This window comes from Ornithorhynchus anatinus, chromosome 6 (genome assembly GCF_004115215.2).
Source record: "Ornithorhynchus anatinus isolate Pmale09 chromosome 6, mOrnAna1.pri.v4, whole genome shotgun sequence".
NCBI lineage: Eukaryota > Metazoa > Chordata > Mammalia > Monotremata > Ornithorhynchidae > Ornithorhynchus > Ornithorhynchus anatinus.
In genome coordinates, this window is record NC_041733.1 from 3,370,810 (window position 1) to 3,385,270 (window position 14,461).

Consider the following 14,461-nt stretch of genomic DNA (forward strand, 5'->3'; position numbering starts at 1 on the left):
CTACCCCAGCGCTTAGAACCATGCTCTGCACATAGTAAGCGCTTAACAAGTACCAACATTATTATTATTACTATGTGCAAAGCACTGTTCTAAGTGCTGGAGAGGATACAAGGTGATCAGGTTGTCCCACGTGGGGCCCACAGTCTTCATCCCCATTTTCCAGGTGAGGTAACTGAGGCCCAGAGAAGTTAAGTGACTTGCCCACAGTCACACAGCTGACAAGCGACTGAGCCGGGATTTGAACCCATGACCTCTGACTCCCAAGCCCGGGCTCTTTCCACTGAGCCACTCAGGTAGACACAAGCAAATCTGGTTGGCAGCCCCTGTCCCATATGGGGCTCACAGTCTCAATCCCCATTTTACAGATGAGCTAACTGAAGCCCAGAGAAGCAAAGGGACTTGGCCAAGGTCACCCACCAGACAAGTAGTGGAGAGGGGATTAGAACTCATGACCTCCTGATTCCCAGGCCCGTGCTCTATCCACTATGTCACGCTGCTCCTCTTAACAACTTATATTATCGGGTATCCACCCCGGCAGTGTCTGCTCATTATGGCCAGGGAATGCATCTGGTTACTGTTGTATCGTACTCTTCCAAGCGCTTAGTACAGTACTCTGCACCCAGTAAGCACCCACTAAATACGACTGAACAGTGAATGGCACATAGTAAGTGCGTAACAACCGCCTCAGACAATGAACTGAAAAAAATGTACGGATCGATTCTGCCCTACTGCTGAAATCCGTTGCTGCGTCTCGACAATACGACGATTTGTATCCGGTCTCACGGCCTCTCCCTGTCTTCCAGCTCATCCACAGGTAGCTGCTCCCCTCAGGGAATGAACAGCAACGGCTCCGATGAGTTCTTTCACTCCATCAACCACGCGGAACAGACGTTCCGCAAGATGGAGAGCTACCTCCAGCAGAAACAGCTCTGTGATGTGCTCCTCATTGCCGGAGACCACAAAATCCCAGCCCACAGGTAACGGACAGATTTCTGCAGCCTCAGCCACCCAGGGGAGCCCACTTCCTCATCCGATATCAACCAGTCATCGACAGTGTTGACTGAGTGCTTACTCTATGCTGAGCACTCTACTAAGCACTTGGGAGAGTCCGGGGGATTAGTAGACACGCTCCCCGCTCACAAGGAGTTTCAAGTCATTCATTCATTCGAGTAGTATTTATTGAGCGCTTACTATGTGCAGAGCACTGTACTGAGCGCTTGGAATGGACAATTCGCTAACAGATAGAGACAATCCCCGCCCAACGACGGGCTCACAGTCTAAACGGGGGAGATCTGGTGGGGGAGATGGACCGTTAAGGTTCAGGTAAGAGAGGTAGCGTAGCCTACTGGAAGGAGCACTGGGCTCTAACCTTGGCACCGCCTCATGCCTGTTGTATGATCTTGGGCAAGTCGTTTAACTTATCTGGACCTCTTTTTCCTCTTCTGAAAAATGGAGATTCAATACCCGTTGTCCTTCCTACTCCCAGTGTGACCCCCGTGTGGGAACTGATGATCTTGTGTCTATCCCAGTGCTTAATAGAGTGCTTGGCACACCGCATATGCTTAACCAACACCACAGTTATCATTATTATTTTAGGAGGGAGGTGAAAAAGATGATCCCTGTATTTCCTTCTCTGCCTCCGCAGCTGGAAAAAGGGGTGAAAGGAATTTTGCTAACCTTAAGTTACCTACCTTCTCCCAGTCTGTTCTCGTCCATCCGTTTTTCCATTCATAGTCGTAATTTTATGCAGCCACCCCTTACAGGTATCGACTCAGAACAAATCAGTTCTGAGTTAGAGAAGCGGCATGGCTCAGTGGAAAGAGCATGGGCTTGGGAGTCAGAGGTCATGAGTTTGAATCCCGCCTCTGCCACTTGTCAGCTGTGTGACTGTGGGCAAGTCACTTCATTTCTCTGTGCCTCAGTTCCCTCATCTGTAAGATGGGGATTAACTGTGAGCCTCACGTGGGACAACTCGATTACCGTGTATCTACCCCAGCGCTTAGAACGGTGCTCTGCACATAGTAAGAGCTTAACAAATACCAACATTATTATTATTATCAGTCAATTAATCAATGGTATTTGTTGAGCACTAACTGGGTGCAGAGCACTGTACTAAACACTAAAACGGGAAGCAGCATGGAGTAGTGAACAGAACACGGGCCTGGGAGTCAGAAGGTCATGAGTTCTAATCCTGGCTCCTCCACCTGTCTGCTCTGTGGCCTTGGGCAAGCCACTTCACTTTTCTGGACCTCAGTTACCTCATCTGTAAAATGGAGAATAAGACTGTGAGCCCTAGGCGGAACAGGGGCTATGTCCAACCCAATTTGCTTGTATCCACCCCGGTGCTTAGAACAGTGCCTGGCATGTAGTAAGTGCTTAACAAATACCATAATTATCATTATTGGAAGAATATGATAGAATAAGTAGAGATGCGTTCTGCCCTCAAGGAGCTTATGACCATGTGTCTCGAACGAATCAGACCAATATTCACCCAGGAGTCCTACCTTTTCTTTAAAAGTCAATTATGTACCACCCACTGTTGAATCGATCCAAGCCCACCTTGAACGTTCTGATATTCTCCGTCTGCCCGGCTTCCTGTGGCTCTGAATTCTAGAGCTCGTCGCCCACTGGGTGAAGGAATGTTTTATTTATTTATTAACCAACTCCTGGTTCAGGGCACGGACCCTTGTTTGTTTGTGATTTGTAACTGCAGAAATACTATTTTAGAGCTAATTGTTCTGTTGCCTCAGACAGTCTTCTGTCTGACCCCCAGTGTAACTGCATCACTTGCTTGGCCAATAAAACATTAGCTCTTTCCCAAATAGGTCTTTTTAAATTGTATCTGTTAGTTTACTATGTGCCAGACACTGTACTATAATCAGGTTATACATTATAATAGTACAATTTAATCAGGTTGAACACAGTCCATGTCTTACATGGAACTCACAGTCTTAATTCCCATTGTACACATGAGGTAACTCAGTGAATTTATAGAGAGGTTAAGTGATTTGCCCAAGATTTCACAGCAGACAAACAACAGAGATGGTACAGAGCACTGGTTCTTCTGACTTCGAGCCCCACGCTTTAAACCCTAGGTGAAGGCTGCTTCTCATGTTAATTAATTATGGTATTTGTTAAGCGCTTACTATGTGACAAGCACTGTTCTAAGCTCTGGGATAGATACAAGATAATAAGGTTGTTCCATGTGGGGCTGACAGTCTTAATCCCCATTTTACAGATGAGATAACCCAGGCACAGAGAAGATCACTGGCTTGCCCAAGGCCACACAGCAGACAAGTGGCAGATCTGGGATTAGAACCCACATCATCTGACTCCCAAGCCCATGTGCTTCCACTAAGCCAAGCTGCTTCTCTGAGCAGTGTTCAAATTAAGTGTTCAAACTTAATTCCCCGAGCGGCCGGTGGGTTCTCACAATGGCCTGATCCAAAGTATGCATCCATAGGGGACCTGAAAATAATAATGACAATAGCAACATTTAAGCGTTTACAATGTGCTGAGCGCTGTCCTCGGGCCTTGGGTTACCAGATAAATGAGTCGAACACAGAGTCTGTCCCCTAAGGGGATCACAGTCTAAGTAGGAGGGAGTACAAATATTTAATCCCATTTTACAGATGTGGAAGTTGAAACCCAGAGAAGCTAAGTGACTTGACCATGGTCACATAGTGAAGGACCTGGGACTAGAACTCGAGTCTTCTTACTCAAAAGCCGATGCTCTTTCACTCGGTGGTGTTCTTAGAGCATAAGGCCAACTGCGTGTATATATGTGTGTGCATGAGTACGTATGTGTGTGCATATGCAGTTTCACTCACACACTCACACAAATAGACATATACTAACGCACGGTTGTTTATACACACACACATAGATATTTACTGCTATATGATTTCCATCCCCAAATTCATTTCACACAGCACCTTGATTGATAGTATCTTGACGTTGTGGGAATTCAACCTCTGATCACTCAGGATTATCCGGCTCGCCACTGGATAGGCTGCCATTCATTCAGTCATATTTATTAAGCGCTTACTGTGTGCAGAGCACTGTACTAAGCGCTTGGAATGTACAATTGGGCAACAGACAGAGACAGTCCCTGCCCAGCAACGGGCTCACAGTCTAAATGGGGGAGACGGCAAAGCAAAACCGAGCAAAACAAAACAACTAGTCTGGCGTAGAGATAAAATCTGCGAGGCCAACTCTGGCAGATCAGAATCCCTACGGAGTGGCCAAGGCTGACCTCTAAGGGTCCTCACCTAGAGAAGCTTGTGCACAACTAACGAAACCAAACAGAACCAGAAGATGCTGTGAAGGAAAATGAGCTCGCTTAACGTCCTTTTTAACTTCAGCGCTCCGGCCCTGTGCAGTGCAAGACTCAGATCTAAGGCCTCAACCTCTCACCACAGACCCGCACGGGAGGGGATGAAGGCCGCGTATGTCCCGGGAATTCCAGACTAACCGCCGCTCTCCCGAAACCCCTCTTCATTCGTTAAGGCTGGTTCTCAGCGCCGTGTCCGACTACTTTGCCGCGATGTTCACCAATGACGTGCGTGAGGCCAAACAAAAAGAGATCAAGATGGAAGGTGTGGACCCTGACGCTCTCAAGGCACTGGTGCACTATGCCTATACAGGTAAGAGGGCTTTGCATGATGATTCTCCAGAGACAGGTGATCGCATATCAGATGGGCAAATGCCCTGTCTGTATTAATCAATCGATCAATGGTACTTACTGAGCGCTTACCATTTGCCGGATTGTTGTCCCAAGTTCTTCAGAGAGTAGAATTTCCTGAAAGAGAGGAAGGAATACCAACTAAAATCATCTTCTGAGCAGGTCGTGTGGAGAGATTCAAATGAAATATACTGCCATTTCCCAGTCCATTCTGTAAGCTGGCTGTGGGCAGGGAATTCATCTGTTATACTGTTACGTTGTACTCTCCCAAATGCTTAGAACATGGCTCTGCATACATTAAGCTCTCAATAAATAGGACTGACTGATAGTTTCTTTAAATATATACAATTACACTGGGGGTTAAGTCATCACAAATATAATGGAATGTACTGAGGGCTTGTGCTGTAGGTAAGTGCTGGGGTGGACATGAGATAGTCAGATCGGACCCAGGTCCTGATGCACAAGGGATGAAGATGACTAAACCCTCTTCTCCTTTTCTGATTCACCCTGAATAGCCCCTTTCATGCATCACCACTCCCAACCCCACAACACTTATGCATAGATCTCTCATTTATTATTCATTTACTTATTTATTTTTCATTTTATCTATCTATCTATTCATTTTATTCATTCATTCATTCATTCATTTATTCATCCATCCATCTATATCTATCTATCTATCTATCTATCATCTATCTATCTATCTATCTATCTATCTATCTATCTATATCTATCTATATCTATCTACCTATCTATCCATCTATCTATCTATCTATCTATCTATCTATCCATCTATCTATCTATATCTACTTATTTTATTCATTCATTCCTTCATTTATTCATCCATCCATCTTTATCTATCTATCTATCTAATCTATCTATCTATCTATCTATCTATCTATCTATCTATCTATCTATCTACCAATCTGTCTGTCTATCTATTTGTTTATTTGTTCATACCAATATCTGTCTCCCCCTCTAGACTGTAAGCTCACTGTGGGCAGGTAAAGCGTCTGTTTATTGTTATACTGTATTCACCCAAGCGGTTAGTACAGTGCTTTGCCAGCAGTAAGTGCTCAATAAATACAACTGAATGAATGAATTGATTAATTAATCCTCAGAGGCAGCGTGAGCAGGTATTTTATCCCTGCTTTACATGTGAGGAAACCGAGGCCCAGAGAGGTTATCACTTGACCAAAGTCTCACAGCAGGCCAAAGTCAGACCTACTTTGGCTATACTTCCTGCAGCCGAATTGTATATTCCAAGCTCTTAGTACAGTGCTCTGCACGTAGTAAGTGCTCAATAAATACGATGGAATGAATGAAGGAAGGAAGGAAGGAGCTGAAATAGAACACAGCTGACGGAACAGTTCTAACTACTGCAAGTTGCTCTCAAGGGGGCTCTTCCTTCCTGTTTTCACATGTAAATATTTCAACATGCCTGGCCCTTGATCGTAATCGGCATCACCCCAAGAATCTGGAACTTGTTGAGTTTATAAGAAAAAAAAAGGAAGAGATGAAGTCAAGCAGTTTCCTGACGTGTACCTTAAGCTCCAGCCCTCTCAAGGGAATGTTCAGCTGTCCACCCCAAATTCTTTCAGATACCCCTCAGTCCTGGCCAATCAAGCAGTCATCTATTTATTGAGCAGCTACCATGTGCAGAACACTGAACTAAATCCTGGGGAGATAGAATTACAATAGAATTATAGGCATAATCCCTGTCCTCATAGAGTTTACAATCTAGTGACCACCCAATTTGTGCCATCCTACTCCCATCCCACTGAGGCCTCAAAATGATTTCTTTCTTTATTTAAGTTTAGTTTTCTTATGTCCCTGGGCAAATTTCAAATTCTGTGGGTACTGGATCTGTGCCTCGGGCTTCAGTGACAGATGTTAGAAGTCCATTTTTCATCTTTCTCCATGGCCTCTAGAGATGATGTGGCAGGCCTTTACCCCTTTGAAGTCAGGGAGAAGAAATTACTCATTAAAGAACTCCAAAATGGATCAGAAGCATGAAACAGCAGTGCCTTTAGAAGCAATTTCTTCTCCTCGCAGAGCCTCAGGGGATCTCCCAGGTGGAATGGGTTCCTTAGAGAGTGGATGTTAGGGTCTTGTTCTGAAAAAAATTAAACATTAACCAACATTCACATGCTACATTAGGGTGTTTCATTGAATGGGCAAGACGATCTTTTCCTTCCAAATATAGTGTTCTGTGCCTGTGCAATTTTTCCCCAAAGTAGGCATTGCTTACTTCCCTGGTGGGCTTCGATGTAAAACCGTGTGGCTACTCGTTCACATTTTAATTCATTTGTCATTAGGGCTAAAAAGCCTCTCATGGGAACCCTCAATGGAAGTTTTTATATTTCCCTGAATCAGAGCTCATGGAGAAATGAATGGTGACTGTTTGATTTATAGATTCTATTGTGATTCCCGTTTAGGTCTAAATTAAGGTGTGTCCTGGTCGATAAGGAGTATTCTAGAAATGAGAAGAGGGAGGGGTGAGGGTGACAAGGGTGGATGGATTAGATCCCGAGTGGGCCAGTGATTCCAGCCAGCTCTGGCTCTGAACTTCCCATCATCCTTCATTTCCAATTCTCTCATTTCTGACTCCCTTGATCATGTCTTTTCTTGGTCGGCAGCATCTCTTCCTTCTTAATCGATACAATTTATCAAGCACCGTACTAAGCACGTGCTTAGTAATGATAATTAATAATTATCACGGTATGTTTACTCTGCATCAAACCTTGTACTGAATGCTAGGGTAGATGGCGATAACCAGTTCCGAAGCCCTCCCTGTCACACAGGGGACTCACATTCCAAGTAGGAGGGGGAACGGGTATTGGATCCCCATTTCACAGATGAGGAGATCGAGGGGCAGATAAGTTAAGTGATTTTCTCCAGGTCCCACTGCAGGCAAGTGGGAGAACCTGGATTAGAACTCGGATCCTCTGACTCCCAAGTCCTTCTTCTAGTACGGCAAAGTTAAAAGATACAAAGTCAGAAGGACATCGGTTCTAATCAATCCCTGTTCTGCCGCATGTCTGCTGCGTGACCTTGGGCAAGTTACTACTTTGGGCCTCAGTTATCTCATCTGTAAAATGGGGTTTAAGACCTTGAGCCCCATGTGAGGCATGTACTGTGTTTAACCTGATTAGCCTTTATCTACCCCAGTGTTTAGTACAATGCCTGGCACATAATAAGTGCTTAGCAAATACCATTAAAAATATATATATATATACAGTCCCTGCTCAAAAGGAGCTTATCCTTCTGAAAAGCCTCTTCTTCCTCATGGCACTTCCTGATTGGGTCTCCAAATTTCCTGGTCATGGCATTCCTGAAGCCACATCAACACTTTCACTTTTTCATCTGTTCATTCATTATTATTTTTCTGTGGTATTTATTAAGCACTTATTACATGCCAGGCACTGTACTAAACTCGGGGATAGATATAAAGTAATCGGATTGGACAGAGTCCATCTCCCAAATGCAGTTTACAGTCTTAATCCCCATTTTACAGATGAGATAACTGAGGCACCAAAGAGTTAACTGACTCGTCCAAGCTCACACAGCATACAAATGGTGAAGTCAGGATTAGAACCCATGTCCTTCTGATCCCAAGACTGCGCTCTAGCCACTAGGACATGATGCTTCCTGACTGATCATTATCCATCTACGTTTATATAATTTGCCTCTCTGGCTGATCGCGTGGTCCTTGAAGGGCCGAATTACAAGGGAAGGCTAGGAATCTCTCAATTTGGCCACCATTTGGTGACTCCGGATCTCTTCTACTAGCTCCGCTTATTTATGCACTGGATAGAGCATTGCTCTGGGATTCAGGAGAGCCACTTTCCAGCTTCGGGTCTGCCTGGACCTGGTCAACGTGGGCAAAGCATACTCGTGCTTTGCAGTGTGCCGCACCTCTACTCGTGCCCCAGGGGAAACATGACGCACCAGACGAGAGGTCCCAGTTGTCACTGCACAAACCACTCGCACTAGAATCAAATCCTCTATGAAGCCGTCAGTCTGAAAGTCTCAGTCGGTCAATCGATTGTATTGATTGAGCACTTACGGTGTGCAGAGTACTGTACTGAGCGCTTGGGAGGGTTCAGTATGACAATGTCACAGACATATTCTCTGCCCACACGAGCTTACATTCTCGAGGGGAAGACAGATATTAATAGAAATGAATAAATTACAGATATGTACAAAGGTGCTGTGGGAGTGGGAGGGGGATGGATAAAGGGAGCAAGTCAGGGTGACATGGAAGAGAGTAGAGGAAAAGGAAAGGAGGGCTTAGTCCATGGATTGTGTCCAACCCAATTTGCTCGTATCCACCCCAGCGTTTAGTTCAGTGCCCGGCACATAGTAAGCGCTTAACAAATACCAGTATTATCATTATTAACATTACAGGAGACTCTCTCATCACCTTTCCCGGCACACGGAGCTCTGCTCACAATAACACTGGGCCAGAAAACATCCAGTAACAACCCAGGATTTGGGAGGCTGCCCAGGAATCAGCCCTTAGTACAGCAAGCTCCCAGTGAATAGCTCTGGTTGATTGAGAGGGAGAAAGCTAATCAAGACACTCACACTTTCCGTTGTCCACTCCACAGGGATCTTAGAGTTGAAAGAAGATACGATCGAGAGCTTGCTGGCTGTGGCTTGCCTCCTGCAGCTGTCTCAAGTCATAGAAGTTTGCTGCAACTTTCTCATGAAGCAACTGCATCCCTCCAACTGCTTAGGAATCCGCTCGTTTGCCGATGCCCAGGGTTGCCTGGAACTTCTGAGAGTGGCCCACACGTACACGATGGTAATGGTGGGAAGAATAATGATGGCATTTGTTAAACGCTTCTTGTGTGCCCAGCACTGTACTGAGTAGTGGGGATGATACACGGTAATCAGGGTTGGACACATCCCTGTCTCACATGGGGCTCACAATCCTAATCTCCATTTTAAAGATGAGGTGCCTGAGGACCGGAGAAGTTAAGTGACTCGCCCACAGTCGCACAGCAGACAAGTGGTGGAGCGGGGATTAGAACCCATGACCTTCTCACTCCCAGGCCCGTGCTCTATCCACTACGTCATGCTCTCTAGGAGCTGCGATCCGAGTCTCTGCTAGGGAGGGTGAAGCAGCGTGCGGTTCCCTCTCCAGTTTGGGAGCAATGGTATTTATTGAGCGCCTTCTGAATACAATTCACTGTACTAAGCACTTGGGGGAGCTTGATAGACTTACAAGACACCCTCCCTGCCCTCGAGGACTTGCATTCTAATGGGAACATAGTCACAGGTTGTGGAGGCAGAATGAATAAAACAAATGACATGGGAGCATCATCATTGGTGAAAGGCTTCCACTGCAAGTGGTTCTTAATTTGAAGAGAGAGTTTCAACCACACCCTCACTGGGTTCCCATGATTTATTCGATCATATTTTCTGTGTTTATTAAGTTCTGACTATGTGCGGAGCACTTTACTAAGCGCTTAGAGAGTACAATAAACAATGAACCGACACATACACTGCCCACAGCTTACAGTTTAGAGGGGGAGAGAGACATTACTTTAAATAAGTAAATTCTAGATACGTGCATAAGTTTATTTGGGGCTGACAACGGGGACGAATAAAGGGAGCAGGTCAGGGAGAGGCAGAAGGGAGTGGGAAAAGAGGAAAGGGGAGCTAAAAGTACCAGGACAGGAGTAGTTGCCGACTTGTTCATTCCAAGCGCTTAGTACAGTGCTCTGCACATAGTAAGCGCTCAATAAATACTATTGAATGAATAAATACTATTGAATGAATAGTTGAAAGCCTGCCGTTAGTGGCAAGATGGTGGGAACGAATTCCTGTCTGTCTTGCAGCAGGGCTGAAAAAAAGGCAATTTTGCAAGAATTGAAATTCAGCCTACCCCCTGGAATGATGCTATTTCCACCACTGGCTTGTAGACTCTAATGATGTGACTGGAGAGCGATGAACTGGAAAACCTTTGGACGCATTTTAAAAGAGAAGCAAAGGCTGCCGTGAGGACTTGCTCGCACCATGTTCAGGAATAAATCAAATGATAAATGGAAATTCCAAAGCCTGAAGGTCATCTGGGGTCTCGGGTTGCAGTTTACATTTGACCTGAAGTCTCATCCAATTTTGTAGATTGGATTTCAAATCAGGAAAATCTGAAAGATTAGCGTTGGAGAAGAATTGGTCCCTGCACATTCTCAATGCTATGGCTAGTGCTAGAAAAGTAGTGATAACAACAGAATGTATCTTGGGCTTATTATGTGCTAAGCATTGGGGTAGATCAAATTAGTCAGATGGGAATTTTTCCAACCTGGAGCTCCCAACTGGAGCTTGCAACTGGAGATTAGTTGAACGTGTTATTTTACCCCCATTTCGCAGATGAGAAAACAAAGGCCCAGAGAAGTTAAGTGACTTGTCCAAGGTCACTCAACAGGAGTGGAGCAGAGCTGGATTTAAAACTCGGTCTCCTGACTCCCAACCCTGTGCTTTTCCCACTACGCCATGCTTCCCCCCATTTCACCCAACGAAACCTCCTTCACAGAGAAACAAACAGAAAGCGGGGTGAAACGACGACTGTTCAGAGAGGATCTTCAGCAGGACAACAAAACTGAGTCGTGTCTCAAACTCTGATTCTTCCCACATTTACAGAGGAAGTTCTAGAGACCCCGACGCTGTGAGAAGGATAGGAAGCTGGTTGAGACATCGAGCGGTTGGCAGATATTTCAGTAGAAATAAGACTAGTCGGCCTTTTTTTTTCCCTTTAGACCAGGAAAAAAAAGGAATTTAAAAATAAATAGCTAAAGCCAAACATGAATGAAAATGCAGATATGATAGGAATAGAGATTTTTACTTGGAACCCACAAGCGAAAAAACAGGAAGTCGGCAGATAAATGCCAAAGCATTTTAAATCTTAATGTTTGCTCAACCCAGCTTTGTGCAGTTCAGGCTGCGGAATCTAAAACTGCCAATTTTTAAAACCCAAAATGCCCCTTAATTTTCCTTTGCCCTTGGTTTTAATGAGAAAGTTTCAAAACTAGAGTGAACGGAGTGTACTTCTCTAAAGCTGGCAGACTAAACTTCAACCCGCTGCTGAAGACAACACTATTGCATGTAGAATGTCACTATTTTGATGGGTATTTTAACATTCTCACTCAAGCCAGCTATTTATACCAATTTGTCCCACATGGAGATGGCTTATAATCTAAAGAAACGGCAGTTAAATAGTTCAAAGGTTAATCCCACCACAAAAGCCAAACACTGAGAACTTCCTGTGAAATTATTTCAGTTCTAGAAGCAAAGTATTAACAGTTTCCTGCCTGGTATCTTAGTCCTGCAGACAAAACCTGTTCTGATAAACAGCTTGAGTTATTTTTGAAGCCCCCAAGTGGACTTGCCTTCCTTTTCCTATTCTGCGGTGGAAACTGTGTCGAAAGCCGGATGTGCACTAAAACACAAGGCTGTTGTCTTGTCTAAACAGTCCCAACCCAGACCTGGTATTTTATATCTACTGTTACAATGTGCTCTTAGTAGGATCCATGAAAATACGCCGTTAGGCAAAAGAGTGCTAAAGGAAGTCTAGTTCTCCACAGGAAATAATGGAAAGGGCATTATTGCCTTCCCAATATCCAAAAAAAATATGAAAAGGATATATATTCAAAAAAGTGGCAGAAATGAGAAGCAGCATAGCCTAGTGGACCTCTGAGTCAGAAGGACCTGGGTTCTAATCCCAGCTCTGCCTCTTGTCTTCTGTGAGAGCGTGGCCAAGTCACTTAATTTTTCTGTGCCTTGAGGTACCTCTTTTGTAAATTGGGGATTAAGACTGCGAGCCCCACGTGGGACCGGGGTTGGGTTCAAAGTGAATTGCTTGCATCTGCCCAAGAGTTTAGGACAGTTCCTAACACATAGTAAGTGCATAACAAACACGATAAAAAAAAAGAAATGATAGTGACTCTAGGTGAGGGATCTAATAGTGTAAGTGAACACCTACAGTACAATAATTTGAATTAGATGGTTTTTATGAATGCTAAAATGCTTTATTTTCTCTGCGTTATCCTTCCCATCACTCAATCAACCATACGTGTTCATTGAGCATTTACTGTGTACGGAGCACGGCACTAAGCGCTTGGGAGAGTACAATATAACAATATAATAGAATTAGTAGACATATTCCCTGCCCACAACAAGCTTACAGTCTAGTGGGAGAGGACCAGAGTTTGGCAAATCATTTCCTGTGTCTGCCTTGCGAACAGGCATGAGCAGTTTCCCTTCTCCCCTAAGTCTCCGTCCGGTCACCTCCTCCTCACAACTGGGGACAACAAATCAAGTCAACCACCGTTTTCTCGCCCAGAACCTGTTGTACACCTGGGCACAAAACACTGCATCCGCTCTGGGTATGTGGCTGTGAATACATTTGGGTGGTGGGATAGGCTGTGTCCCCCAGGCCTGCTCAGGGCTTACAAAGCCAGGTAGAATTAGCCACCAGGAGTCACAGGCCCAAAATGGAGGAAGTCTTCTGGTTCCCAGAATCAGTGCGTGTCTCCTAGTAGAAAGAGCATGGGCTTAGGAGTCGGGAGACCTTATTCTAATCATGTCTCTGCCACTGGCCTGCTCCGTGACCTTGAAAAAGTCACTTAACTTCTCTGTACCTGTTTTCTCATTTGTAACATGGGGATTCAACACCTGTTCTCCCTCCTGTGAGCTCCATGGGACAGGGGCTCTGTCTGACCTGATTATGTTTATATAATAATAATACTAATGTTGGCATTTAAGAGCTTACTCTATGCCAAGCACTGTTCTAGATACAAGGTAATCAGGTTGTCCCACGTGAGGCTCACAGTCTTCATCCCCATTTGACAGATGAGGTAACTGAGGGTCAGAGAAATTGTGACTTGCCCAAAGTCACACAACAGACAAGTGGTGGAGCTGGGATTAGAACCCACCACCTCTGACTCCCAAGATCGGGCTCTTGCCACTAAGCCATGCCGCTTCTCTTCCCCAGTGCTTAAAAGAATAGTGCTTCGCACACAGTAAGTTCATTCATTCATTCATTCATTCATTCATTCATTCATTCATTCATTCATTCGTATTTATTGAGTGCTTACTGTATGCAGAGCACTGTACTAAGCGCTTGGAATGTACAATTCGGCAACAGATAGAGACAATCCCTGCCCAGTGAAAGGCTTAGAGTCTCGATTCTATTTATTGCTACTGTTCTCGTCTGTCCGTCTCCCCCGATTAGACTGGAAGCCCATCAAAGGGCAGGGACCGTCTCTATCTGTTACCGATTTGTACATTCCAAGCGCTTAGTACAGTGCTCTGCACATAGTAAGCGCTCAATAAATATTATTGAATGAAATGAATGAATGAATAAAAGAGGGAGACGTACAGCAAAACAAAGCAAGAAGGCATCAATAACATCAAGATAAATAGAATCTTAGAAATATACATATCATCAATAGAGTAATAAATAATATATACTAATATACGTAAATGTTGTGGGGAAGGGTAGGGGGTAGAGCAGAGGGAGGGAGTCGGGGGAATGGGGAGGGGAGGAGGGGCAGAGGGAAAGGGAGGGCTCAGTCTGGGAAGGCCTCTTGGAGGACGAGAACTCTCAGTAGGGGTTTGAAGAGGGGAAGAGAGTTAGTTTGGCAGAGGAGAGGAGGGAGGGCGTTCCGGGACAGCGGGAGGACGTGGGCCAGGGGTCGACGGCGGGATGGGCACGAATGGAGGACGGTGAGGAGGTGAGCGGCAGAGGAGCGGAGCGTGCGGGGTGGG

At 45.0% G+C, this 14,461-nt stretch overlaps 1 protein-coding gene across 1 annotated transcript in view; it reads left to right on the forward strand.

Moving 5' to 3' along the window:
- KLHL4 (kelch like family member 4) overlaps nucleotides 1–14,461 on the forward strand; it is a 188,600-nt gene that overhangs the window by 143,135 nt on the left and 31,004 nt on the right. Inside the window, exons 2-4 of the mRNA XM_029067345.1 lie at nucleotides 804–977; nucleotides 4,510–4,646; nucleotides 9,298–9,494. Of these exons, the coding sequence (XP_028923178.1) occupies nucleotides 835–977; nucleotides 4,510–4,646; nucleotides 9,298–9,494 (477 nt within the window). The 5' untranslated portion in view covers nucleotides 804–834. The remainder of the gene's footprint in view (nucleotides 1–803; nucleotides 978–4,509; nucleotides 4,647–9,297; nucleotides 9,495–14,461) is intronic.